Source organism: Vidua chalybeata, chromosome 7 (assembly GCF_026979565.1).
Source record: "Vidua chalybeata isolate OUT-0048 chromosome 7, bVidCha1 merged haplotype, whole genome shotgun sequence".
Taxonomy (NCBI): domain Eukaryota; kingdom Metazoa; phylum Chordata; class Aves; order Passeriformes; family Viduidae; genus Vidua; species Vidua chalybeata.
In genome coordinates this window covers 12,854,650-12,882,568 of record NC_071536.1, presented here as the reverse complement: position 1 = coordinate 12,882,568, position 27,919 = coordinate 12,854,650, and the positions used below count along the sequence as shown (strand labels likewise).

At 41.6% G+C, this 27,919-nt stretch overlaps 1 protein-coding gene across 8 annotated transcripts in view; it reads right to left on the bottom strand.

The window, feature by feature from the left end:
- Positions 1–2,557: 2,557 nt before the first annotated feature.
- The window catches only part of PLEKHM3 (pleckstrin homology domain containing M3), a 74,927-nt gene continuing 49,565 nt past the window's right edge, over positions 2,558–27,919 (bottom strand). Inside the window, exons 6-11 of one of the 8 annotated variants that reach the window (XM_053948169.1) lie at positions 22,957–23,114; positions 12,948–13,010; positions 11,753–11,834; positions 11,238–11,393; positions 5,544–5,672; positions 2,558–2,635 (exon numbers count right to left, since the gene is read on the bottom strand). In XM_053948169.1, the coding sequence (XP_053804144.1) occupies positions 11,786–11,834; positions 12,948–13,010; positions 22,957–23,114 (270 nt within the window). In that variant the 3' untranslated portion in view covers positions 2,558–2,635; positions 5,544–5,672; positions 11,238–11,393; positions 11,753–11,785. Of the gene's footprint in view, positions 2,636–5,543; positions 5,673–10,174; positions 11,013–11,153; positions 13,011–22,291; positions 22,369–22,956; positions 23,115–27,919 lie in introns of those variants that run through there. The other 7 variants (XM_053948170.1, XM_053948168.1, XM_053948165.1 and 4 more) reach the window with 7 other exon arrangements.

Sequence of the window (27,919 nt, the reverse complement as noted above, 5' to 3'; positions counted from 1 at the left end):
CACCCCACAGATTTCTTCCATAGATTATATTTAGATTCCCTGACAACATAAAAGGAATGATTCTTAATTTTGTGCCTCTGTGTACTTTCCATGGGGGCTAAGATGTCCTTAATTTCTCCTCAATACTTAACCACATTTATGTAGGGTCAAACCTGCCTTATGGCTCTTTTAATCTGGTGTATTATCAAGACACAGCGGTGTGGGACACATAGGCTCCTGACTAAACCTAGTACAAGAAGTTCAGAGATGAGCTGAGACTGATACCAGCAGCAACCTGATCTCTACAGAAGTAGGGATTAAACACATTCACCTGCACCCTAATGCAGCTGCCAAAGACAATCCCAAGGTGTGCTGGGCCAAAATGTTCTTTAAGAATTTCTATATGTACTGATGAAGGCCTTAGTGTGACGGAGAACTGGCACAGATATGAGAGATCTGAGGGGAGAGAGGTGGAGGCAAGTGTTGTTTGCACTGTGCAGACTTTTAAAAGGATGGGCAAGGTTTGGTCTTCAGCCTGAGCAGATTCCTCACCTTTACTAAGCTAGGTGAGGTGTTATCAGGCCTTTCCCTAAATAGATCATAAAAACTCGTGCAGGTGATTGTTTTATGAACAAAGGGGGGAAACAACAGAAGCAAAACAACAGCAGTGGCCTCCAAGTCTCTGCTGGGGAAAGAGGGACAGGCCATAGGCAAACAGCCGAGCCCCAAGGTGTGTCGTGGCAGGCTGCAGGAAGGGACAGGGTTGCTTAAAGGTCCTTGACACGGGCACGGTGCTGACTCTGAAACCATCCCCCTGCCCTGGCTGCAAAGTACCTCCTGTAACTGGCTCTGAGCTTTAGAGAATGAAATCCAATTTACCTGCCACAAAGAAGGGCTTGGTGAGGCCTCCCCGGAGCCGGTGGGTAAAGGAGGGCTGCCAGTTCCCACCCCCGAGCTGCCCCCCTCCCAGGCAGACCGGAGGGAAGGGGGAAGGGGCAGCTATGGCAGTAAGTGCAGGAACAATTCACTGGAGAGCCACGGTGCGCTTTGCAGTTTGCCCACTAATTACTATTAAGCCCCGGTTCCTTTTTGTGTTCCAAGGGGCGTCTTCAATGTGGCACTGCTTCTTGGGCCTTTCATGCGGCTGGGCTAACCCCTGAATAGCGGGCTCCCCCCGCCCCTCCTCGCTACCTCTCCCTTTTTCTTTCCCCCTTTTGCTTTTCTGATAGTATTTTCTGTCCATGTTGTGTAAGGCCCTAAATGAATCTTGACTGCCCCTACAGCCGACTGGAGACGCACAAAAGCGGCCCATTCCAGTGGCCACAGCGCCATTGTGTGCCCTAACAATGCACTAATTGGCGGCGACAATTGTGCGGCTGGGGAAGAAGAGGGGCCGCGCGGGGGGGTGGGGTGGAACACGGGACATGGGTCCTTTCCAATCACTGAGGCGGGTCAATAAAAAAGAAAAGTGTGAGGAGCGAGAAACGCGCTCTGCTCCGCGTCTCTCCCGCGGGCACGTCCGTGCCCGTCCCCGGCAGCTTGCTCCCGCATTCCTACATGGAAGTGTAAAGCGAAAAATTGTAACGCGTGGCTGTGCAGAGCAAGAGATGTGCAATCTAAGAGGGTCATCACAATCTCCCAGGCTGTCTCACCATACCAGAGGCTGAAGAACTCATGTGATGAGGACACCACTGAGATATTAATGGGAAAAGGTCACACACACAGCCAAGAAGATGCTGGTGCTGAGGCACTCTGCCCTGGTAGAGTACATGGGAGAGAGAGAGCATATGGGAGACTGCTCACCTGTTTCTAAACTGAGTTTAACATATCTGTATTTTGTACCAGGACAGTGGGATGCAAGGACAGGGTGTCCTACAGCACTCTGCTGGGGTAGGTACTGGTCCTGTGGACTAGAAGCCTGTGGTGCTGTTGGGAGCAGGGGAATGAATCTGGGCCACATCTCCAGCACCAGCAAAGCTGAGGGATAGAGGTATGAAAGGGACAAGTGGCATGGGTCTGAAGCTGCTTATGTCCACTGTTACACCACCCAGGACTCAGGAGTGGTATTTCAGTCTCACACTAAAATACGGCAGGAATGAGCCCATGGACTTGGAAAGCTGTCCCAGTATGAAGCTAGGCCTGGAGTTTGAAAGCTGATGTAGCTGACAAGTGAGGGACAGATTTCAGCTCTATTCATTAGCTTTTAAGATAAAATATGGGACAAGAAATGTCATGGACAATGCTTTTGAGAAAGAAGTATGGAAGGGTCATCCAGTTGCGTTGGCTCAAAATTAATTCAGACAGTTGAGAGACATTGGGTCAGATGCTGAAGTGCTCAACACCTACCCATCTGTTTTCCATACAGCTCCTATCAGCTCCCTCAGAGAACAGTGAAGACCAGCAGGTGTGGAGCACTGTGGTTCCTGACAGAGAAAGCAAGGCTGGCAGCAATATTCAAATTTATGAGGGGCTTTGAAAAATCTTCTGGGCAAAGATGTTTCTCTTATTTGAAGCTGACTAACCTTTGAGAAGCATTGTCCAGAGCAGGGTCAGGAAGCAGGTAATTCTCCTACCCCCTCTCAGGACAGCTGTGGGACTGCTGTGGTAGGGGGGACTTCTACTAGATGTTTTGATAAAGAAGAATTACTTCCTGCATCTGGAAAGAAGCAAGAAAACACCATCCCATATAATGGCATCTAAACAGGGAACAACTCCATAGGAACCATCTCTAGTGGAAGAGCAATACTTTTCTAGTAAGTCCCATGTATCAGCATGGCGTGGAGAATCAATCTTGCCATAACCTCATGAAGGGCAGACACAAGAAGCAGGGAGGACAAACTGGAGCTACAGACCCATGGACAGGCAGGCACTGTGCCTGGATCTAAACTCCCTGGTGCTCTGACTGATTAGGACTGGCGTTTCAGTTTGGTCCACTACAAACACTAAACTCAGATGAGAAGTCTGGTCCTGCAGCCAAAATGCTGAGGGGAAGCCTACTGTGAGCCCAGTGTGAGTAGCAGAGTTGCAACAGCCTAGAGCTGGAAGTGTGCAGAGTCAGGGTACACTGTGTAGAAACTCTGGGACACTGGACTCTTGCCCTTTTCACCCCATGGCCACACAGAGCACAGTAGTTCTCTTATTGTAATCTCTCAGGTTTTATGGTTCAGCATTTCTGTGAAACACCAAAGGACATCCCTGCTGCCAGGAGGAACCCTAATCTCTCCACTTATTGCAAGGTGGACTTATCAGCTGCGTTAGCTCCTAGAATGTGGTGGTGGCAATATCCTCCCTGAGACAAAATCATTCTTTACCTGCTCTAAACATAGTAAACGTGCTTCTGCTTGCCCTCCCATAACAGGCCTCCACACAACTGCTGCTGACAACTATGGAAACATTCCCATGGATTGCCACAGATGCAGGAGGAGGGCTTTATATAGTGAGACTTCTCTGCCTCCCCTTTGCCCTAAGCCCTTCACAGAAGTACTTTATTGTTTTATGACAGTGCAGTTAACACTTGACATAAATCTCTAAGCACAGCTAACAATGTTGATACTGTGTAAATACCTACAGTAGAGACCTGTATTTTATTATGCTTTTGCCCTCTTTTACCTGTTATCACCCAGGGTTAACTCTATGCTAGATGCACTTGTATTTCACAAGGAACCTGCCAATTTTATACACTGCTACAGCTCCCATCTTTAAATACTAAGAGCCCAGCTCTGGTTCTTTGACAAACTGCAGTTTTCATTAGAGCCAGCAGATCTTGCATCTGCTTAAAGGATCAAACATGCTGTCTGTCAAATCTGAAGCAAGTATCCTTCAGAAGTGCACAGTCCAAGGCAGAACAGGACATTTTGCAATACGTACACAAGAAAGCATCCACCAATGTCACAAGCCATTGTGTGACAGTGTCTGATGACAGGATGGTGCTGGCATTTGTTTTCCACCCTAGCCTTGCTTTCCTGGGCATTTGTACCACTGCTTTCAGAAATCACTGCAGAGGAAGGTACAAACTGAGGGAGAGACACAGAATCACAGAATAAGCTGAGTTGGAAGGGACCCACAAGAACTAGGGAGTTGAACTCCTGGCCCTGCACAGCATCATCCCCAAGAGTCATTCAGCCCTGTGCCTGAGAGCATTGTCCAAATGCTTCCTGAACTTTGCCAGGCTTGGAGCTGGGACCATTTCCCTGGGGAGCCCGTTCCAGTGCCCAACCACCCCTTTCCCTAACATCCAACCTAAATCCCCCCTGACACAATTTCAGGCCATTTCCTTTGGTCCTGTTGCTGGTCACCACAGAGATCAGTGCCTGCCCCTCCTCTTCCCCTCACAAGGAAGTTGTAACTGCAGTGAGGTCTTCCCTCAGTGTCCTCTCCTCCAGACTGAACAGACCAAACGACCTCAGCTGCTCCTCATATGGTTTCCCCTCAAGGCCCTTCACCATCTTTGCTGCCCTCCTCTTGGATGCTCTCTAGTACCCTAACATCTTACTTGTACTGTGGTGCCCAAAACTGCACACTCCTTGTGTTTCATTACTTTGTTGCTGCACTTCAGATATTTGCCTGCAGTGTCAGTCAGAAATAAGATTAATTTATAATCTTAAATGCTAGAAAAGCACTTTGGACTGAACTGCTTCATGCACGCTGATTACATCTATTACTTTCTTACACTGATTCAGTAATTTGCACTTTCTTATTTTTAAACAGTACCTAACTTTAATTATAATTCCTTCTTACTTACCTCTAAATGCATCATGATAAACATGATCTTCAACTAAATGAAAGTTCAGTCCTTTAACACAAGCTCTTATCTGACTTGTCTTGCTTTCTAGATGACCCTCACAACTTCATTTTTAATATCTATATGAACGCTAATGCCTTGAAACTAAATTATAGAAAATTGAAAGTCACTTACTATAAGCAATGGACTGACTTTTTAAAAGCATGTTTGCAGCTTCAATGCCAAGTTTTATATTTGTCTATGCTTAAAATGGATGGAATTTAGTCCTGCTTGCCTTGAAGACTTTGTCTGGTTTTAATTGTAACACTTGATTATCTGAGATGCTTTTCACCACCTTCTCATAGTGGTAATACTCAGGCCTTTAAATGGGATTACTATTTTGGAGAGTATTTAGTTAAACAAGAACTCTTTTAACAAGACAGTCCAGAGCTATGTACACACACTCCCAGAATATTTTCATTTGCCCTCAGCATGCTCTTAGTGAAAAGGTATGGTAAGCCTCACACCCAGAAGGTCCCCCTCAGTCCCTAAGGAAAGGAGGAGGTTGCTAGCTCTATTCTTTCAGAAAACCAGTCAACTTCATATATTAACCCAAATATTCTTAATTTTGGTCTGAGAGCTAGAAGGGTAGCTCTTTTAAAATTAATTATCCTGACATTAAAAGAAGAGCTAGAGCTTGGATTGGCATGCTCTTCCCAGGGTTCACAGACCCCATGGTCTCTGCTCTGTGTGGTTGCTTTTTCACACCATCTCTTACAGGCTGAAGTGAGGAGGGGAGGTGGCAGTGAAAGGGCAAGGAGATGTCATAACAGAACTTGCTCACCTTGTAAAGCAAATAAGGAGGAAGAGACGGTCTTGCACATGGTTTCCCTGTGCAGCTTGTGTGGTCCCGGTCAAACATTAACTCATTGCTTGTAGCTGATTTCATCACAGGCATGAAGTCCAAAGGTTCCTGCAGGAGAGAGGAGTGACATTCCTGATGGACTTCTGGTCTTTCTGAGGAGGGGCAGGAAGATAGTGAAGGAGGGGATATATCCTCTTTGAAATATGCTGCCAGAGCATAGGGCTGGGTGTGGAATGCTCTGGGGAGTCTCAGGCAGGGGTTTTAGACCCATGAGCTCCACCACAGCTCTGTGCTGCAATCTTTAGCCATCAAATCCAGATTCAAGGAGCTGCAGAAGCTCCTTAGCTGGTGAACTGGAAGAAACAACCAAGAAGAACAAGAATCTTGCCTGCTCCTACATCCATAGGTGTGAGAACCCTCATAACAGGCAAAATCCTTCCCTTCCAGACCCTCAGTGGTCCCCTCAGTCCACCTGGGAGATGCCTCCTTTACTTAAGAGTTCAAGGCCCTGACCTTGGGCCCTTCTGGCAGAGGACATGTGGCAGCTACACAGTAAGCAGCTGCCTCCTGCAAGCCTCCCAGGAGCTGTTTCCAGGGGTGCCTCAAAGCCACAGTAAGCTCCCCTGGGAGCTTGTGGCAGGGGTCAGCACCATTAAAAATCTAGGAATTTGTGGTTTTCCAAAAACACAAGATTTAACTGGGAATCCAAACCCCCAGAGCCTGATGCAGACATCAACAGTAGTTCCAGAGGCCCTCCTGGCTGAGATCTGGGAACAGTAAGTATCATATTTTCTTAGTTTCAAAAGACTTTAACCAGCAGAGAAGCATTTTTAAGAAAACTAGCACTCTTTCAGAGCTTGTCCTACCCATGGTACAGTACCCACCAGAAGGCAAATTAAAAAAGACGCGTAACTTTTTTTTAGTGTTTATTGAGTTGCCTTTATACAGGAGGGACTAGTGCTCTGATGCAGTCACAAGTGAACCCAAATAAACCCTGCTCAAGTGTCAACAAGCAATTCAACTCAATGGATTTAAATTATAACATCATTACACATCAATAATAAATTAAGACTATTGCCCAGGAGTTGCAGATAATTTAAAAAATATCCTTGTCAAAAGTAAAAAAACCAAACAACGCAAACAATGAAACACATGTAACAGTGTTGCAAATAAGTTAACACAGCAGAACACACACATAAGGGTATTCCAAAAACTCAGGGTGCACTGCCAGCAATGCTAAAATTCACTGTAAGTGGTGCAGGTGAGCTGGTGCTCTGGCAGGAAGGAAAGCACAGGCTGCCAGGGACCACATCAGCCACTGTGCTCTGCTGCTCACACCTGGCTTTCCCTGGCTTTTAACTGCCTTGACTGAACTAAAGTTGATTTGGAAGCTGCCTTTATCACTTAATACCTATGAAACATACATTTTTTTTTGCTCATTAATTTACTTTTGCTTACATCAAGTATAGCAGGGATTCATATAAGGTAACCTGGTATCACAGGTATTAATTAAAATTCAAAACTGAAAGCACAGTTTAGTTTAAGGAAAATTAACTTAGTAGACAAGTGCATAAGCAAAACTGAAACAAATCCTTTTTCCACCAAAACAATAGTGTGTATTCAAGGATTTATAATGGTTTAACATGTGGATTAGACAGGAATAAATAAATAATTGAGCCACTGACACTTGTGCACAAAGTCTAATACACTTTGGTCCTAGACAGCTGATAGCTCTCCAGACCTAGATATCTCTAATGCTGACCAGAAGCGGCATGTTTGCAATTTGTATTAACAGCCACCCTAATGAATTTGGGTGAAATTGGCATTTTAAGATATGACTCAAGCCATCACAGCCACACCAGGGTTTTCAAGTAAAGAAGGACTTTGCACATCGTTATCCAGACTGTTTCCTCACTGTACTGCTAAAATGCAGTAACAGCACTGCGGCTGTTAAAGGGGATTCCTGCTACTGGTGTTAAATGTGGACTTACAAATTCACAGTTAGTATGGACCCAGGCTGACACATGCCACATACTTCAGCAAATAATGCTAAAATTTCAACGGGTTAACCCTCTCTCTAAGGTGAGGCTGACCAAACCCTCACTGGGTCAGCCTTCAGGGAGCCAAAGCTCAATTAAAATTGAGCTTTGAGGAAACACCTTCACTCCCACAGCACTGGACCCAGCTGTGCAAGCGAGCAGGGGGCTCTGTATGGGAGTCCCTGGCCACATTGTGTGGACTGGCCAGGGGTTCCAGGAGAAGCAAAACTACCTGTGACCTGACCCTGTTTTAATTCTCTGCACTTGACATTATTATATATGCACAGCTTCTGAAGGTCTTGCACAACTGCATCTCAGGCTAAGCAGCCCAGCAAGTCTCAAAAATACACATAAGAACCAATACCATCTCCACACTATCCTCTCTCATAATGCCCTCACAAAGCATAGACAGTAAACAAATGTTATGGTTACCATTCCTAGCATGATGGAAACTGTCACAAACAAGGGTTTTAAGCTCCAATGCCAAACACATTGCATCATGGCAGAGCATTTCTAAAAAAAATCATTCACTTCTCAAAATTTAAGGCACCAAAATGAGCAAAAGTGAGGAGTTCCCACACAGCTTGGTGTCTTCAGAGCTGGTATATGAAGCCTGTAGAGCTAACTTCATGAAGGCAGAACAAGCAAACTGATTTACTCAGCTGCTCCTGCAAAAGAGCAGGCCCAGCCACAAGAGTGTTTCAGTTTAAGTCTACAAGTTAATAAAACAGCAGATGCAATCAGGAAATCCAAAACAGGAAGAGAGACACTAATATACTGTACTGTAAGGCACTCCTACTGGGAAGGGAAAATTGGAAGGTAAATTACAAAGGAGAGAATGACTGGACTCAACTGGTTCAAAAGCAACACAATGACTTATGAAGCTCCAAGCCTGGCTATAGGCTCAGTACTGTGAGTAAGGACAGGGACAGATACAGTGGAGAGAGAGGGGAGACTGGCTTGCAACTCAGTGGCAGAAAAAAAATTTAGACCTTTATGATGATTATTCAATTAGTTTTTTATACAGATCAACAGTCCGCTGCAATCCAGGCAGTGACCTTTGGGAAGCTTAGGAAACTCGGTGGCTGCTGTTGCTACAGGGAAAAAGCAAAATTCCACTGGACAGCTTCCCCATTTCATTGTAAAGAGACATCCTCTGCTTTTTTAAAAAATCTTTCAAGGCATTATCATCAATCTATTGTGATACACACACTATCCTAATAATAAGAGAAGCCTTGACAAGAGGGGCTCTAGAGATACCCTGATGATTCACTCCTAACAGGGCCATCAGAGCCTGTGCAGTACTGCAAAAAACTTAAGTTCCTCTCAGAAAAGTACCTTCCCTCATACATACCAACTCCTACAATCCCAGCAGTGAGCTCATATTGGCATGTGCCAGCCAGGATATTTTGTCACATCACAAACCCATCATTTTCCACCACGTTAGACAGACAAAAAACAAGAAAAGCAATAGGAGGATTCCTACACAAGAAATACAAATTTCTCTTTTTATAGATTGATAATACAAAAAGAGCTGCAGTTTGCATCCCCTAAGTAGGCCCAACTTCCCATTAAAGGAAAGGTAGATGGTTAGGGTAAAGAGGAAAAGAGACTTGAGTAAGGATCTCAATAGTGTCCTAGATTAAAATAATATCAGACTAACAACTGTAAGTACCTGTAGAGAGTGAAGCTATGGTCCACTGCAGTTAAACATCCTATTTTTACACTGATAACAAGTTCTGTACAAAGCAAAAGCAGTAACCGAATTACAGATCAATTCCTTCTCAGTCAGTTATGAAAGCATCTTCTCTTTGAAGAAGACAAACAGTATATTTTATTCTTGATTCACAATGAAATGGCATTGCTCAAATCGTGCATGGGTAGGACAAGGCTGAAGTACTAATGCATAATTTCACCTGGGGTGGGCGGAGGGTGCGGGCAGAGTCGTGCAATCTGCAAAGCCCCCAGGAACTTTACCAGCTGATGCTCATCCAGAAGTCTGCAGCGCAGAGCCACATGCAGGCTGTGGGCTGCAGAATGGGCAGACAGTAGCAGTGGGAGCATGGAGCACTGGTAGTACAGCAGAGACAGCCATGCAAGGGTACAATGCTGTCTGAAACCCAAACCACCTGCAGAACCCCAGGCTGAGGCTCCTGCTTGCAGATGGCTCCTGAAAATCAACTGAGGGCAGGATTAAGCCTTTCATTATGCTTGCAAAAATTGGTGACAGAATACTTTATCTTACCCATTCATAAGGAATAACTGGTTTTGGATAGGAGCTAGGCATCCCTGAGAGGACATCATCTTCCACATTACAGCCTGCTCATAGAGCTACAGTGAAGCTGTATCACTTTTCCAAAGTAGAAATTAATATCTATTCATTTTAGGAACTAGCTGCTTTACAACAACACTGGATTTTAAAGCAAGTAGCATGATCTCTATTGCACAGTATCCTTTTACATAAAGCTCTGGGCACTGACAGAATATCATAACATGCTCTTGCTCTATGTCATTTGTAATGGCAGTGGTTTCAGACCCATGATGAATTTCAGCAGTTTTGCCAACACCTTTTTTTATCCTTTAAAACTCTGTTAGCAAAGAAACTGTTCTGTAGTACCTGTACAAACCCAGAGCAACTCCAATGCTGTCTATGTTGTTATTCCAGAGTTCAATTCCAATATCTAACATCTATGATGGAATCTATTGGAATTAGATATTCCAATATCTAATATCTATGCACCCACATGACTGGTACTTTGGAGGTAAGACATCTGTCAAAGTAACTAATATTTTGCAATGTCTGAACCTTGATTCCTTGACTCCGTATGGTTTTTGACAATACACTCAAGCAGCCTTCTCCAAAGTGAGCTGGACATGAACCAGCACTGTGAAGTATCATAAATACCAGAGCATGATGATATGAAAAACACCACCACTTTTTCTTTAATGACCTAACATTATGTCTACAGGTAATTCAAAATAGTACCTGCCAGATGCTGACAGTTTCAGAGCTACTGGCTTTGCCACAGCAGTAATTGTAGTGACACAAGCTGAAAAACATGGGAGCGTTCTGTTTATTCAGCCAGTACCAGTGCAGTTCCTGTTTGCCTGACTAATTCCACAATACTTCCCCAGTGTTTGCATTTCTGAACACACAGGGAATTCTTTGCATGGGAATGGATTTGCAAGGAACATTATACCTTTAAGGGTGATAGCCAAAAGCAACTCATTTCACATGAGGAACAGTGAGCTGAGACAGAGACACCATTGTGTATGGGAAGTATTAATTTTAGTGACAAAGGTGCATGATTCACCAGGTTTATTAAGTATGGGAATCCCTACAGCACTTTGCCAAGAACATGGAAGAACCCTCACTTCCTTCTAAAGAATCCCAATGAAAGAAGGATTTCTGGAAAAGAAAGGCACTGGTCATCTAATGTACAGAGATATAAACATGCTTCTGTATATATATATATATATATATATATATATATATATATATATATATATACTATATATATATATATATAGTATTTGCACTCAAATTTCAGAAAGCTACTTTTTTCTTTGACTGGAGGCTGAAAAAGGTAACCACTTATTTTCCAGTACAAGGCAACTCATTGTAGCATTTTACCTTTTAATGTAAGCATGATGTACCCTGTTCTTTTATTTAAAATACTTCAGCAATTAGTGAGATGCTTCAACAATCAAAACTGCTTTCTGCGCCTTGAATGCAACAGTCTGTAGATTATATAGGAAGCAAAAATCAGTATTCCGTATTTTCAAAAACCTATGTGAGAGGAGAGGAAAAATACACATGCAACTGGCATTATTCTCCTGAAACGATATTTACTTTCTATATACAGATGTGTGTGTGTGTGTGTATATATATATATATATATATATATATATGAATGCTCTCATAGGTATGTAATACACATATCACTGCAGGGTGTGGAAAAGAGTCAGGAATGTGAAATGAGGGGAAGATAATCTAACTGCTCATTGGAAGTGAACTCACCATGAATTAAACATACTGCCAGTAACAACACACACCTCCCCAGTTAAATCCATCATCTACTTCCCTTTACAAAATAATTCAGTGTTTTATACTTCCCTGCGTTCCAGGTGTGTGAAGCAGAACCATACCTCAAGGAACTTCACTGTCCACCATGGAAGTCATTACAGAACTATAAGTGCCTTGGAGCTCAAAGAGAATGCAGGATACAAGCTGCATATGAAAACAAGCAAAGTAGTGTTTCACAATTTTGGAGGTATTTGCTAACTAAAATGGGCAAGACCACTTTCCTGACTATCAATTTAACAGGTCCAGATTAGAAAAACATTTGAAGTAAACTTTAGGAAATAAAAAGAAAACCAATGTGAATACTTAAAATGCCCTAAAGTTTCAGACTGGAAGGAGGAAAACCAACATCATGTTACTACAGACAAGGACATAGCCTCCCATAAATCAAGAGTAACCAGCACAAATCTCAAAGGACTTCAGTGACAGAGCTTAACTGATATTCCCAGCCTGAACAAAGGAGTAGCAAGTCCCATGCTTATCTGAATATGGAGTAGTTCACTGAGGTGATTATAAATATATAAACATAACTGAAGGAATTATTCTGTGTCTTATGTTTGTAAGCACCCCGAATAATGTTTAATGGGAGATCCTTTAAAATGTAAATGTACTGATCCTTTAAGATAGTTCTCTGAAAACATGAGGAAATGGAACCAAATGTCCATATCAGAAGGAGACTGTGGATTTAAAATAATTACTGCTCTATTGGATTCTGTGAAACACCTCACCAGAACCCCTGCCAAGGCTACTAATAAATAAATAATACATATAAATAAGTAGATGATTCATCAATTCTAAATGAATAACATAAAAATTAATGCAGTCATGGCAGCAAATATTTTCTGCCTTGAGATAAAGTGTTCTCCAAAGGTGAAGAAGAAAGATGGTACTTAATTAGCTAGACCTAAAGCATTTCTCATAAACCACATTTTGTATGAGAGCTAACGGCTGGACTTGAATGCAGTTTAGCCATTGGCATTTCAAAGCCAACAAGGCTTTATGGCCACTTTGGCAGCTCTTATTCACAGGTGAAGAAGGTCAGGTAATACTTTTCAAAAAAATTTCTGCCTGTCTAAGCAGAGAATTTGCTTGAGCTGGCAGCTGGGAGAGGGATTCTCTTCAGGCTGGCCACTGCCTTAAGGAACTCATGTGTTCTGATATGACAATTCAAACATGTTGCAAGACTCTTCAAAGTTCTCGTCCATATTCAGTTGCCTCCAGAAGGATTTCTGCTTCTTCTGCAATTCTTTACGCACACACCTGGGACATGGTACAGCCTTCACTTTGCACTCAGAATGGAAGACAGCACCACAGCTTTCACACCTGCAAACACAAATTAGTGTCAAAATTGAATCACATAATAGGACCAGAGCATGCAATGGGCTTCACGTGGACTGTGGGCAGTAGGTATTCCTTGACACCATTCTGGGAGCTCAAAAGCATTATGCTTCATTAGAGTGGCATTGTAAAAGACACTGGCATGGCCACACCTCTGCTGGTGTAAAGCTATTCAGGAGCACTAAAATAAATTGACTTACATTCATTTTGCAGTTGCTGAGAATCTGTCCCAGCACTTGTACTTCACAGACAAGTTTTTAGAAGGATTAATACTTATCTTCTTAGTAACTAGCATTCAGGTATATCACTGAAAAGACATCAACTTTGTTTTATGAAAGAAAAGTCTTGCTTTGAATGTAAATAAGGAGTGACTATATTATTTTACAATAAGGTATATTTCAGCATTTGCAGAAACAGATTCTGTGATTTGCAACAACCATGATATGACTTATTTCTCATTGAAGCTTCAGTGGTCAGCTGTTCTGGAAAGAGTAAAGAACAGTCCACTTCAACAGCAGGAGAAGCTGTCATTTCAAAAGTAAAAATTAAACAGAGGTAAGTGATGTTGTCTGCCCTGTGTCCTATGGAAGACTAGACTAGATGAACACAACTGATCTATGTTGATCAACTGATCAATACACTGAGCTATGCTTCTGGCATTCAAAGCTGTGTTACTCTGTTCTCAAATGTGACATTAAGACTTCAAACAAATCAACTGCTCAAACAAGATGACTGGTTTACTTTTGGGGCATCATGAGACAATGAACTTAATGTCACAGCAGATCAAGCCCCAGCTGCAGATGTTGTTGAGCAATGAAACATCTGGCGATCATGAGTGGGCTACAACTCAACAGTTGGACATTCTCAGCCTTTCAATGCAAATATCTATCTGTAGTGATGAGTTGTCACTACAGCTTTGTAACCAAAGGAAAAAGTAAAAGGAGGACTGTCAGAGGTAAAAAGTCTTAGGTTTCAGCTGGATAATCAAATAATAAAAGCAACAAAACATGAAACTTTAGAGTAATCCTGAAATACAAACAATGGATGTTGGTCACCCTTCGTGATTCTGTAGGACATCTTGAAATGCCTTGCACTTCTTTTTCCTTTCTTGTAGCTATTGTAGTCAAATGACTACATAAGAATCCAAGTGCCCAAAGAATCCATTATAACTTTAGTGGGTTTTTTTTGTTGGTTTGCTTTGAACCTGTTTTTCATGGAAATAAGGTTCTTGTCTTCAAGACTGTGAAGAAAAATTGAAAACGTGAAGAAAGAAACCCCCAAAAAGTGAGAAGCCATAAGGCATGTGGTCTGACAATACTGAGAGAAGTCCATAAGCTAACACAATCTGTTAGCTGTGTCAGCTGTATCTCACCTGCAACTTTTAAAAAACCTGGTCTGGCTGCACTTGATGTTTTATGCATGGGTCCAAACATGGCCTAAATTTTAATAACTGCAGAGCTTTGAGAAGGCTATGCAGAGATTTAAGGAGGCACATTTCTAACGAGGATGAACTGATAAAACTTAAATATGAGTAAGAAAAGGCAGGTGAACAAGGCTATGTATAAAGCAGTATATCTACTGGCTTCCATGCTCTCTTGCAGTAAAACTTGACTGTTGGATTTCCCAGCCCAGTCTCATTCTTAGTCTCAGTCTAAATCTGGTTTTGAATCAAGAAACCAGCTCATGCAGAGATGTTTACAATTTCTGTGCTCAGAGAATGTGTTATTGCCTTTATCCACTGAAGCACATACACACATGCTTAGGACTCATACCCCACTGATTTCTTTGGGATTACTGATCTGCCTTGCATTAAGTGTGCTTACGTGCTTTGCTGGGTTGGGATCTCCACAAACAGACACACTAATGGGCAAGGAAGAGACAGAAGACAGCAGTGTCTTTAAAACTTTACACCACTCTGAACTGACACTAATGGTGATTTTATCAAGCTAATTCTCCCTTGTTAGTCAGCAGTTTACAGTGCCCTGGAAGTTGCTAGAGGGTAATGATTGATGAGGAGTGTAATTTTGTGCTCTCACATCACCACCCCCTATGCTAGCCCAATATTTCTCTACAGCACACATGGAAATGACAAAACCTATCAGAAATTACTGCTGAAATGGATTGAGCAGGATGAGAAAAGAGCCAGCACACCTGCTCTCTCAAGTCAAAGGCCATCAGCAGAGCAAACAAAGACTGATGGTGTTCAAATTTATACAAATTCATTTTTCAGAAATAAGGTCAGTAGTAGAAAAGATTAAAAAACTTTTTTCCTATCACTCAGAGTCAAAACAGAGAGAAAAACTGTCTGAACTGTTATTCATTAGAACTGGTGCAGCAGCTGAAGCTGTGCCCAGGACCCCACCCTGTCAGGCACTAAGCAGAGGCAAACAGCCAGCCCTGATCTCACAGTCCCTGCACTGGCACCCACTGCTGTCATCGTGGGTCCATTCTGGTGCCCCCTGACTGCTGCTCTGAAGACCTATTTTCTGCCTTCTCTTGAGAAGGTTGAGCCCAACCAAGGGGTCCAGATGACAGCAAAGCAGCAGCCTGGAGGAAGGGTGCTCTGATTTGGAGAACAAAGCTGCCTCTAGCTCTGCACAGGAACAAGTACAGAGGACACTCATTTCAGCCTTCACTGCATGCTTGTGTCCCCCTCACTGACAAAGTCACCAGGGCAGGGGGACAAGGCAGATCTTGATCTGCCTTCTGCAACTGGAAGTCACTCCTTTTAAAGTGGTGGAGCTATACTACCCCAAGCTACCTACACAGCTTTGATTTTCCTCATGTCAAATACAGTCAATCTTAACGGGCCCTGGAATGCCAACTGGTTGCTGTTTCTAACCTCACTGCGAGAGATTCTCCAGCGATGCCAAATACTCCACCAACATTATATTCCTTTTTAGACTTTTACAAACAGATTGCTTCCTAGTTAATTCTGAGATCTAATTTTATCTCCACATGTGAGTTTCATAGGGTCTTTTGTTGTTTTCAAGCCTCAGTATATTAAAATGATTTTATTGCTCTGGAGAAATAAAATATATTTTGTAGCCTATAAAAGGCCCGCTTAATAGTTCACTACACTTACTTATCTTTCTCTTAACCCTTGTTGTTGTCATTGCTAATACACAGTTCAGGTGCTATTTCTGAATCCTGACTTATTCTTTGTCTAGAGGCCAAAAAGTCCCTACATCCTTTGTAAGAATGCTATTCACCACTGATAATAAGCTGATGAGCCCATAGCCATTCAGGCCTTTCATGTTTCCTTCTTTAATGAATGATATTGTGACACTGCACATTAATAGCATCTTGCTATTTTTCAAACAGTATTTGAAGACTTAGTGAACACTGCATGTTGTTTTCACACAGACTTGCAGTCTTCTAAGAAGGCAGTTGAAATAGCTTCCTCTCTATTTTGGTGGTTTTGTTTTGTTTTGGGGTTTTTTTCCCTCTTTCCTGACCTAACTCAATTTCTGTTGAGACTTTAGGGGGTGTTCTATGTTTTAAGGATGCTTTACTTGTATGGAGTAAAAAAAAATGCAGAGAATAATTCAATCCTCTAAATAATTTCTATTGCACTGGAGAGTGTAAGAGAAAGGGCAAAGCTCTCCACAGCCAGACAGGCATTATAATGCTCTTATTATTATCATCACTAGTTACAAAAGAAAAGCCTTTCTACATTAAAAGCATATAATCATTCCTTGTATGCTGAGGAAATGCTGATGTTAGTACCTCCCAATAAGTCTGGGCATTTGAAACATATAAATATTTAGCAAATTGTAAATTCTGGCATGTTCTTTTCATGCTTCCCATCTATTTTTCCCAGGATTATAGCTCAAGTAATTCTAGATGCTGCACAACCAATTGATTATGCTCAGATTTCTCCTCTGTACTGCACCACCATTAAGTGCCCCTGAGCAGAATCAGGTGCCTGAAGTGGGGGGTACAACACAAAGACCTTTCACCTTAAACAGACAAAATTAAGGAGGGATAATCAACAGGTGGCCCAGGATGTCATCCGAAAGCCAGGTTTTTGTCTTGTGGGAACCTTACTGGTTGACAGACTTACCAATGTGACTGGTATAAAGGTGGGATGAAGCTGCTGGAACCAACAAGGTTTATGAGGATACCTTCAGTCTCATGCACAGGGGCTGGCTGTACCAGATACAGCACCATTCCCACCTCCCAACAGAAAGTGAGAGGTGAACTGGCTTGCTCAAGGTCAACCAGGGGCTCCTAGCAGAGCTGAGAAGGGCAAAGAGCTCCCCTGTCCCACTGTAGTGCCATATTCACCCACCACCCTTTCTTTTGTAATTTTATATATTAGCTTTCATTTTTCATTTTAAAATCTCCCTTTGTGCCAGACCTTGCATACCTTTGGTCAAGTGAGTAATCCCTTGAAACAAATTTCAGCAAGGATTTGATTTAGGGCTGAACCTTTCACTGACTAAACTCTTCAGTTTCTTCTTTCCTACCATGCAGAGTAAAAGCAGGATTAAATGGGGTTATTCATTATGTTTTCCTTAGATGATGCCAAACATTCACCAAGCACCCAAAACACTAAACCACCTGTAACCTGGCTTTTAAAAAACCCCAAAGAGCAAACCACACTGGCTGAAGTAAGCCTTGCCTGGGGATTCCAGCATGATCACCATCCCACACTATGCACATGTGCCTGTCTGCAAGCATTTCTGAATTGCTCAGCTGTGAATATCATACACAGGCCCTTCAAACTCTGAGCCATTAGCAAAACACAAAGAAAAGGAAAAAGGACTAGCCTGTGTTCACTTACAATACAAAAAAAGCCCGAAAGGCAATCAATGCCGGACACACACGTGCAGCAATATTATTCCAGTTGCCTAGGAACCAATGCAAGTAGCCTGCCTAGGGAGGGATGCCCACATGGTAAATGAATGGAAGGAAGTTGGCATTAATATGACATTGATTGAACATTCTAGTTAAAAACCACTGAGACATAAGGCAAGTAAAACCAACCTCTAAATCAAACTCAGTTGCAAAAGACAATACTTGATGAAAAAGCTGGTATACTTTATTGTCTTCTGTTTACATATTCCAGATAACATTACTGTGCTACCCTGCACAAACAAAAAATGAGATAATCTGGGCCAGATGATTTTGATCAGTTTTGACAGATTCAGGTGAAATTAAATTACCAAGAGAACTTAACATCTACTTAGGTGCCTACATTTCCTCAAAGAAGTGCTGAGCAGATCACTTCAGAGTGCTTTGAACTAGCTATCAGCATCTGATAAACTAAGCTCTTTCAAAAATTAGGTACTAAACTACTGGCACAACTCAGGTGAGCCGGGCCTGGGGAAAGGCTTTCTAGCAAAAGACAAACAAATCAAAGCAAGAGAGAAAATTATGTACTTTGAGTGATGCCTTTGACCTGTGCCAAGGTATTTCCTGCAAATACTGTGTACTGCATATTTCTCCACCTAACATCTATCTTTAATATTCTCCCAAATGCTCAAAGTTGCATTTGTCCCGTGACACAGCATCCATAACACAGTAAGCTGTAACTTTGCAAAGATTTCAGCATGCACAGCCCCAGAGGCTTTAGTAAGACTTGTCACTATGTGCAAAGTGCATTCACAGGTCTTATCAGGATGGTGGCCAAAGATTATGGAGGCATCCAAGCTGGTTGATATAGTCAAGTCTGTTCTGTGGCACATCTATTTTAAACTTGGGTCTTCTGGTTTGTATCTTAAAAGGCCTACATGTCTTAACTGATCAGCAGAACAAATTAACAAAGTGAAAACAGTTTAGCCTTGATAAATGAATATGAGCACAAAAGAGCAACTCTCCATGGTTCACATACATCTACAGTCAGCACATAAAAGGAAAGTAATGGATTAAATTGTTAACAAGCAAGTAACTTTACCAGCAAAACACAACAAATTTAATTGCCTGTGAAAGTAATCATTAGGATGATGACAGGCAAGACCAAAACTTTATTAAATGGGTAACATAATCTTAATCATAACCATGATTGCTTAATTATCTGATGGGACAGAAAACATGTTTTAATAAATTCTATTCTCATTCCAAATGTAATTTTCTCAGTATTCCTTAAGATTAAAAAATTGATTTAAATTGTTCGAAGTTATAAAACAAATACAGCCACTACTATAGACAACAGTGCCACTACCCAGACTTCACTTCTGTTGTTGGGTTGTTGGGTCTTTTTTTAATTTTAGGAGAAAGAAACAAAACCTTTTCCCCACATTAGTGAAGAACAAGCAAAATCAGAGCAACTTGAGGGGAAGTGCCTGTTTGCTAATGGGCAAGGATAGCTCTAACAAGCCAATTTACAGCCAAGGATATTTAAAGTCATTGCACAACAACTGTAAATATAAAATAAGTGATATAATATGATAATATTATATGTTTACTCACCGAATTTAAGCCTGAGGCAAATTTAGCCCAAGAAATAAAATAGGAGGTAGATGCTCAGTTTAAGTTGCTGGAAGTCCAGCAAAAGCAGAGCTCTGAGAGTTTACATTAGCTGAAAATTTGGTCCATGAAATGTGCAATTAATTCAAGAGGCTTTAAATAGTTCTCATGATTTAAAGGCCTTCAAAAACAAGGTGAAATTATGAAATTTTGAAAGAACCCTGATTAAGTATTATATAAATATGGGTAAGATAGAAAAGAGGGAAATAAGGGACAGAAGAATCAAACTGACTGGAAGAGGCATCAAAAGGATGGGACAATTTTTATGAAATTGTTTAACTACTGAATCACAGCTTTCATTAAGATCTGTGCAGAATGGCCACCTCCCAAGAACAGCCAGAGAAAGGATGTATCATTAGAAAGCTTATGACTTTGTGAGCCCACCCTTACATCCAAGGCAGCAAACTGTTGTGCTGCATTGTTGAGCAGGATGTAAAGAGCCTGCCAAGCACAGCCCACAGACCCGCTAATTAAGTGAACTGATTGTGTTTGTTTTGGAACCGTTTGCCAACAAAGGAATGTGTCACACTGATTAGTGAGAGAAGGGTATGTAATATATGTGTATTCAAACCCTGAGGAGTGCATAACCCAGGTATTCACTCTGTTTGCCCAAGGACTGACAAAAATGACTCTCAAGCAAATAACCAGACCAAAGAGAAACACCAGCCCTCAAGAAGGGGCCCTCTTTTTCTCGCAGCTGTATCTATCTAAAGAATACCCATCCTTCATAAATTCCTACTGAACACTGTGCCAGAAACTGCTGAGAGTATTTCGGAGAGGAACAATCTCTTCACCTCAAAGCTGACCTAAGAGACCATGAGGATGGAAAGTTAACAGCCAACTGAGAACCACCTTGGAATTGTAATGGCTACTCTGACAGCTATCACTCTTCTCTCCAAAGAGCAAGAAAGGTCAGGGAGGTAGCCAAAAATCCAAATGCCAGCTCAATACAGACATACATATATACATACACACAGGCACAAAAGCAGGTTTCGCTTTTCAAACATGCAGCAAAGAGCTTAAGTTTGCAAAAGATGTCATGCACCCACTTTTGAATATTTCTAACCTAAAAGCCCAGTTTGCTGGTAAAGTTAATAGCTCAAAAGTGAACAAACATTCAAATGAAAAAAGAAAAATATGGTCTTTAGAGTTCAGCAGCTCTTTCCTCCTCAACTCACCAGCTTCAGCCGGGGTACCTGGCAGTCCACTACTGTGAACAAAATATGAATACTATGCTGTAGGAAGCAATTCCAGAAAACCAGGATGGAGAAAAGGGAGTTGTAGGCAATTATCTCTGTACACTGTGGACTCAGAACAGTACAACTAAATCACAAATCTGAGCTGTTTTACTCAGAGCTCTGTATGACAACTGACAAGGAAATTCTGAACACATGATCAGAATTTTCAGGTATAATTCCAAGTCTTCACATGGATCTTTTAGGACTTGCCATTCCATTTGCCACAGGTTACTCTGCACATTTCTCTATTTCTAACTAGCCTCCTAACCTTACCTTGTCTTGTAGTGGTCAGTACACCTACTTCAGAAACCTCTCTCATCTTCAAGAGATGGAAACAAACACAAATTGTATCCATCAATCTGGCCTTCTCCCTCACTGCTTTGGAGCTGATGAAGCTGCACAGTAAAGCATACAAGCTCCTCCATTGGCATAATTTGCCTCCAGAGCAAAAATTTGGAACTGAAATAATCTGGTTAGTTCCACATAGGTGCATGTGTAGTAATGAGATGGGAAAACTAACTAGGAGGGGAAACAGAAAATGCTGGGGATAAAAACAAGGTTTAGTTATAAGGAATACAAAAGGAGTTAGCAGAATGATGAAATAAGAAAGAGAAATATTGGAGAACCTTTCATGCTGATTGTGTTTTAATTGAAACTATTAACAAAGACTGCTGTCTTTGGCATGACATCAACCATAACTTCACATTTGTGACACATGAACACAAGTCCTTTCTCGCTTCTAACTCACATAAACACAGGAGCTAGAGCAGCTTCTGTTGGCTTGAATTGCCGACAAATTCTGTTTGATTCCAGAGGGTTTTGAACTCTGTAATTGCAAGGCATGTCTGATCTCAGCTGAAGGGCAGGGAAACAATATAGACCCAATAATGGTTTTGTGACCAAAAATCCCCCAGACAAATCAAATTTTAATGTAAACTTGTATTCCCAAATGTTCCTTCAGATTCTCATTAATCTTTTGGGAATATCTTCAATTGCCTACTATGCAGTCTCCACAGACATCTTGTGTTTTATGCTCTCTTAGTCTGCCTTTTAACTCAGCCTATCTCACCATGCACCCTAGATACATTCTTTCTTAAAAACTGTTTATAAACTCAGCCACATACCTTGTTTAGCTTTTATCCACTGCTTTGTCAATACATTTTTTTAGAATAAGACTCTGGAAAAACAATGTGCAAACAACCTTTGAAACTCAGATCAGACTGAAAATCCCTTAAGAGTAGTCCTTGGTTACTTGTAATTTAACATCTTTGTGCATGCAAGGGAACCAGATTCTTAACAAACCCTTTTAATAGACTGGTCCTGATTGTTTCCAAAGGTGGGTCCTTGATTTTTGCCCCTTTCAAATGAACACTTTGGAGAACAAATTACAATGACTGTATTTGAAACAGCCAAAAAATACTTATCTATGGATGAACGCTGTGCTGTCAGATATACTGTCTTTCTGTTAAGGGTGGAAGAAAGTATATCTCCTTTATTCAAAATCCAAGACACTGCTGAAAAACAGTAGTAACACTGCTGTATTGTCAAGTCTGCTTTGGTTTCCTGCATTTTGCTTCTAGGTTTCCCATGTGACTCCTGTCCCTGACCTGGCATCCAGTACTCTATATGATCTGAAATAAAGTTTTTTTTTGTTTAGTTTAGGACTTGCACTTACACTTAACTTTGTTGCCACCTGAGAATAGCAATATCATTAAAAAAAAAAAAATCTTGCATACACAGGCACAGAGGAATAAGCAGACAGAGCAGAGATCTAGCCATAACATTTCACGAGGAAAACACTTCAGAATGGATGGTTATTGTTTCATAATGGATGATTCCTGTACATTATGGCCCAGTGATACCAGAGAACAGAAAGATGTCTGTGATCACTCTAGAAAAGTCATTTGGCTTTTCAGGACACTTTGCAAACTCAAAAGAGCTTTGTAAAAATCACACTGTGTGATGATACTGGGGGCTCTTCCCTTTTTGAACGGCTTTTCTGAGACTTACAGGACCTTGGGAAGTAGCACTTCTCATTTGTTTCCAAGTTTGCTCATGGTGGCCTCCCTGGAGCAGTGATCTACTGTAGCTCCACAGAAATGTACATTAGGGGAATCTAGTCCCTAATTATTTAAATAGAAGGTCATGAGGCTGAGAATCCTCAAGGCTTTTTTAACACTCAAATCAAATGTGTGACTGACATTACCACATTGGAGTACCTGCTTGTAGAAATGTCCTCAAAGGGGTAAAGGATTTCTCCATTGTTGCAAATCTCACAGATGAAACCCTTTTGGCTACAAAGGCTGCAGCTGTACACATGAGAGGTGGCAAACTTGATCACCTTCCCCAAGAAAGGAGCCAGCTTTCCTTCAATAACCTGGAACGAGAAGACAATATTGAATGAACCCCCAGAAACAACCAGAATGACCTGAAGGACTGAGACAATACTTCTTACTACAGAAATGAAGGTACATGCTGTTGGTTAAAACAATAGCAAAGTTACTTCCCAACAATTATAGTTCCACAAAAACACAAGTGATAATAGTAATCATTGAAGCAGCAATGATCTGAACACGAAAACTAACTTACTATCTCTTTGTAAATCTCTACATGACAATAACAAAATATTAATAGTAATTTTAAGTACAAAAATGCATTCATACAATAAGGCACAAAGAAGTAAATAGGAAATGAGTTTAAGGCTTCCACATTATCTCTGACAGCTATGAATACTGCCTTACATTTTTCATTTCTTCTTACTTTTTATGCACATATCACAATTTTAGTTGTTTCTTTTCCTTCAAAGTACAAATTTTTTTGCATGTATTTTGTGAACAGAGTCCTGGCTTTAGTCCTTTAGTAGGTCTGTGTTTCCCACTGAAAACCATTCAAATGTAATATCCTGCTCCTTGCCAAAATGAGTAACTTCTTATGTAAAGTCCTGAAGAGGAATTTGGGGTTTTTTTCCCCTTTAGTGCCCACTTCTCAAATCAAGAAGTCCCAGAGAATCCTGCTAGACCATTAGAAGTTATTAGCACTCCTTGTGTTGGTGTGGAAAAAATGACCAAACCCTAAACTGCTAACCACAATACTCATCTAAATTTGTGACTTGGAGACAATGCCTCAATAAGGGGTGCTATTCAGGCAAAATACTTTCCATTCAGATCAAACTTCTAGAGACTTTAAGGAATTCTGCTGCTGTAGGGAAGAATGAAGATGGAATAAGGCCCTAAGTGGATATTCTTCTCTTCTGGGCTTCCTGTGGTCTGAATGGCAGCTTGCCAGATTAGTGATAGAAATGTGTCATGGGATTTGATAGCAACCTCCTGTAAAAAGGAAAAAAGAATGCAGTAATTGCTGACTGAAGAGTTGCACAGGGTTGTGCCCTGGAACCCAAGAGTGGGGAGTTTTACACTTAAATTAGTGTCACACTCAGTTCAGGTACCCCTTCCCTAAATATGGTAACACCACTTGTAATTTGGGTTTAGTATAAACAAATCTAAAGAAAGCAGAGGTATCAACGCTAGGAAGAACAACAGAGTCTGGAAACAAAGGCCAGGTAGTAAGGAAATAAATTTGTGTTCCAGGGCAACTTCTGCCCACTAGCCAAGAAAGCCACTACTAACAAGTACAACTGGAAATGGAGGTGTATGGGGAGTGCTGGTGCTGATGGCAGGGAATGGCACGGGCTGAAATGTGCCCCTTCTTTGCCTTCAGCTCCAGCCTGCTAACAGCACCTGCAACAACAGGAAGCAGCAATGTTATTGCTACTGCAGATAGGACATCTGCTCATGTCAGAGGAAAAATGACGTTCCTATTGCATCCTGGTATAGGAAGATCCCCTTCAACCACAATATAAACAATGCAGAGAAGCTGCTGCATTAAATACAAAAATGAAGCCATAGTTCAAGGTAGTGATACTGCTAACCTTCTACCAGATGGTCAGAATCTAATTTAGCTCCCCTAAGTTAGGGTTTGTTTTTCATTTTGAAGGAAGAAATATTTTGCTTGCAGACTCCACAGTTACAGAGGGGAGACAAAGAAGTTGACAATATTCAATAAACAGAAAGAAAGAAACAGTGAAGCCACCCAAGCAAGTGACAAGGCTACAGTCACCCCCCAAAAACCCACCTAGGCACCAAAAGATGAAATACACATACAAAGAAAATAAATAAACCACAATGCATACACATTTTTCCAGAGAATTTTCATGCTATAGCAGTGACCTCAGGTCACAACTGCTCAGTTTAAAATGCCAGGCTTAAGACACAGTGCAAACAAACTCTCTAAATCTGAACGAATGTCACTGTCAGCAACAATTTAAAAGTTAAATATCTGAATTGAAGTAACATTTTATATAATGTAATAAACACAATTATCATAATCTATTCCCTTCCTAAGCACTGGGGGTGAATTTAAAGCTACAAGGAACAAAAACTTTCCTGTGCTGAAGAGTTCACAACCAAAGCAAGACACATCGAGTGGGCAGCTGCCCTGAGGAGATGGTGTTATTTGCCCCCCTTATTTATTTATTTGTATGGCTTGTTGTGGCACTGTAGTGGGTGGGCTTGTTATTCTGGCCACTGCAGACATACGAGGAAAATGATACCTTCAAAGAGCCATGCATGCCAATTTTGCAATGTGAATTACAGGCTATTTTACTGTATTATAGGAGGAAGACAAAATGCAGCATCAATGTTATCACTGGTTTTAGCATCTGTAAATTTTGTGTTATTTTGTTTCATCAGAGACCTCAAGGCTGTGCACAGGATGATTTTTTCCTTGCAGCCTTCTCTCATTTCTGTTTGTAGCTAATAAGAATAAAATCTTCATCTCCATTTATGCTAGGCAAGCAGAAAGACAGATTTCTATTTGCTGTCCCAGGTTTACTTGCTGTCTACTCTCTGTTTAGTGGTAAGTTTCACAGTGAGTGCTTTATGGCTTGGCTTGGGAAAAGGAGCACAGAACATGTCATCAAATGTTTTAAAACTTCTCCTGTGACTGCCTCTCCAGAGGTGCAGAGTTGGTCAGTTTAGACATCCCAGAACCATGATGGAAGAGTCCCAGCATCTTCTCCTAGCTGTTACTAGAATCTGATTTTGAATTTCAAGGGAACATAAGTGATTGAAGAATAGAAGTGTGATAGTCAAATGTAATGCATTACCCAGATATCATGGAAATTATGGGAGGAAAAGAAAGACCTCAAGAGGCGGTCTTGGCAGAGCCACTAATATTTACATCAACTCTTTACAGCTGTATCTGCTCCTAAAGCCTTTCAGGGATGAAGACTTCATAGCCCCCATGCGGTCTAATCCAGCACCCATCCATTCTCACTGCTGGATTCACTCCTAAGCTTTGACCTGAACCTTTCCTAAGAACATTTCAGTTTACAAGTCAGTTTACGAAACAGAAACTGTGAAATCACATGCTACAAAGCTGCAGAAAAATACATCACATTTCAGAGGTGTGGCAGTTTACCATAAACTAAGTTAAGAGTATGCCAAAGGAACAGAAACCAAATTTTCACCTTTGACTTATCTCTTTAACGTAGGGGATGTCTCAGCAGACACCTGGCAAAGGATTAAAAATATATGCCTGTCTCTTAAAAAGAAAACAGCATCAAGCTTAAATTAAAATTTTGCTGAGTTCTTCTACTTACAGCACACATAACGAGCAAGGTCTGTTTCTAATCCAAACTCTTTGTACAGCAAGCAATTGTTTAATTGGTCAAAACTATGGGTGAGTAGTGGTTAATGATGACATCCCAGTCAGCAAATGACAGAGAGTACAATGCAGCTTTTTCTTCCTTAACTGGTCAAGGAATCCATCCCAACATCACTGTAGACACAGGGCCATGCTTATCACTGCTGTACCCAGAATACATTGGGGTACACTACTTGGTGACAACAGAAGGAAAACAGTTGTGTCCAGAGGTCCAAAGCAATTTGTGTCTCTGAATAGCCCCAGTGTTCAGATCAGAATCACTGTTCACCTCTCTGGATCAGGAAAAACATTTCTCTAAGCTGCCACAAGACAGAAAGCTATGGCTTTACACACAGCAGCTCCTGCGTGTGTCACATTAGGAATTGTATAAAAATACACACCCAACATGTACATACAAAAAAGCCAGGCCCTGCCCTCAAAGCACTTACAATTTAAACCAGCAAAGCAAACACTGCTTTTTACAATAACAGCCACATTATCTTCCACCTAAAATGGGACAAGCTGTGTTTCAGTGAAGCCTCCCTGCCCACACTGCCCACACTGCAGACCATCCCTCTGGCCAGAGTTTGGCTGCAGGTGCCAGGGCTGCCAGGAAGAAAGGAGAAACCAGGAAATCCAGCAAGAGCAGCTACCTGCCCCACTGCCCAGCCTCCTGAACCTAGCCTGGGAAAGCTCAAGCTGTACTGAAGAGCAAGAGGGGAAGGCAGAAACTTGTCTGCAGCAATGGGAGAAATAAAAGGGGTACAAGTATCTGAAGAACACGTGCTGAAAGGGTGGTGGCACAATTATTTTAGATTATTTCTGAAACAGAGGCTTCTTATACAAGTTAATGTTGTGAATAAAGGTAAATCAAACTTTATTCTTGGAATATCTTTGTGTTCAGTTGAGGAGCAGCATAATTCTGAAGAAACAATTGCACAGAGTAAGTGAGGTGAGGGGAAAATGCAGGGACTGCCAAACACCGGCAGACAAGCCAGCGTTGGCAAAGGCTGCGAGAGTCTTTGTGCAGTGAGAAGGCAGGACACGTGCTCTGGTTTATGTGTTTCCTGATTCACCAGGAAGACAGAAGATAAAAGGCAGCAGTGGCTGTGGTACCAGTTGAAGTCCCTTTGGATGCATCACATTAATATGATTATGAGGGCAATGTGTGATCAGTCAAAGTTTATCTATTTGTCAGGAGGGCTGCTTGCCCCCAGAGGTTTCCTGATCCTTCTATTCAAAGACTGGAAGTTACTCATAGTTCCCTTGCTCTATCAAGGTGATGTTTTCACAAACAAATGGACAGCCAGCTGTCCCCAGAGAACAAGACCTGCAAATGCCATAGACCAGAGCATCCACCAAGCCAGCGTGGCCCACTATGTGCAGAACAGGGCTCTTGTTCACAGACAGCTTTCAGAAGCAGCAGGTGCTGCCCAGGGGCCTGTGACCAGTGTCCCTGTGTCTGACCTTCACAACGCA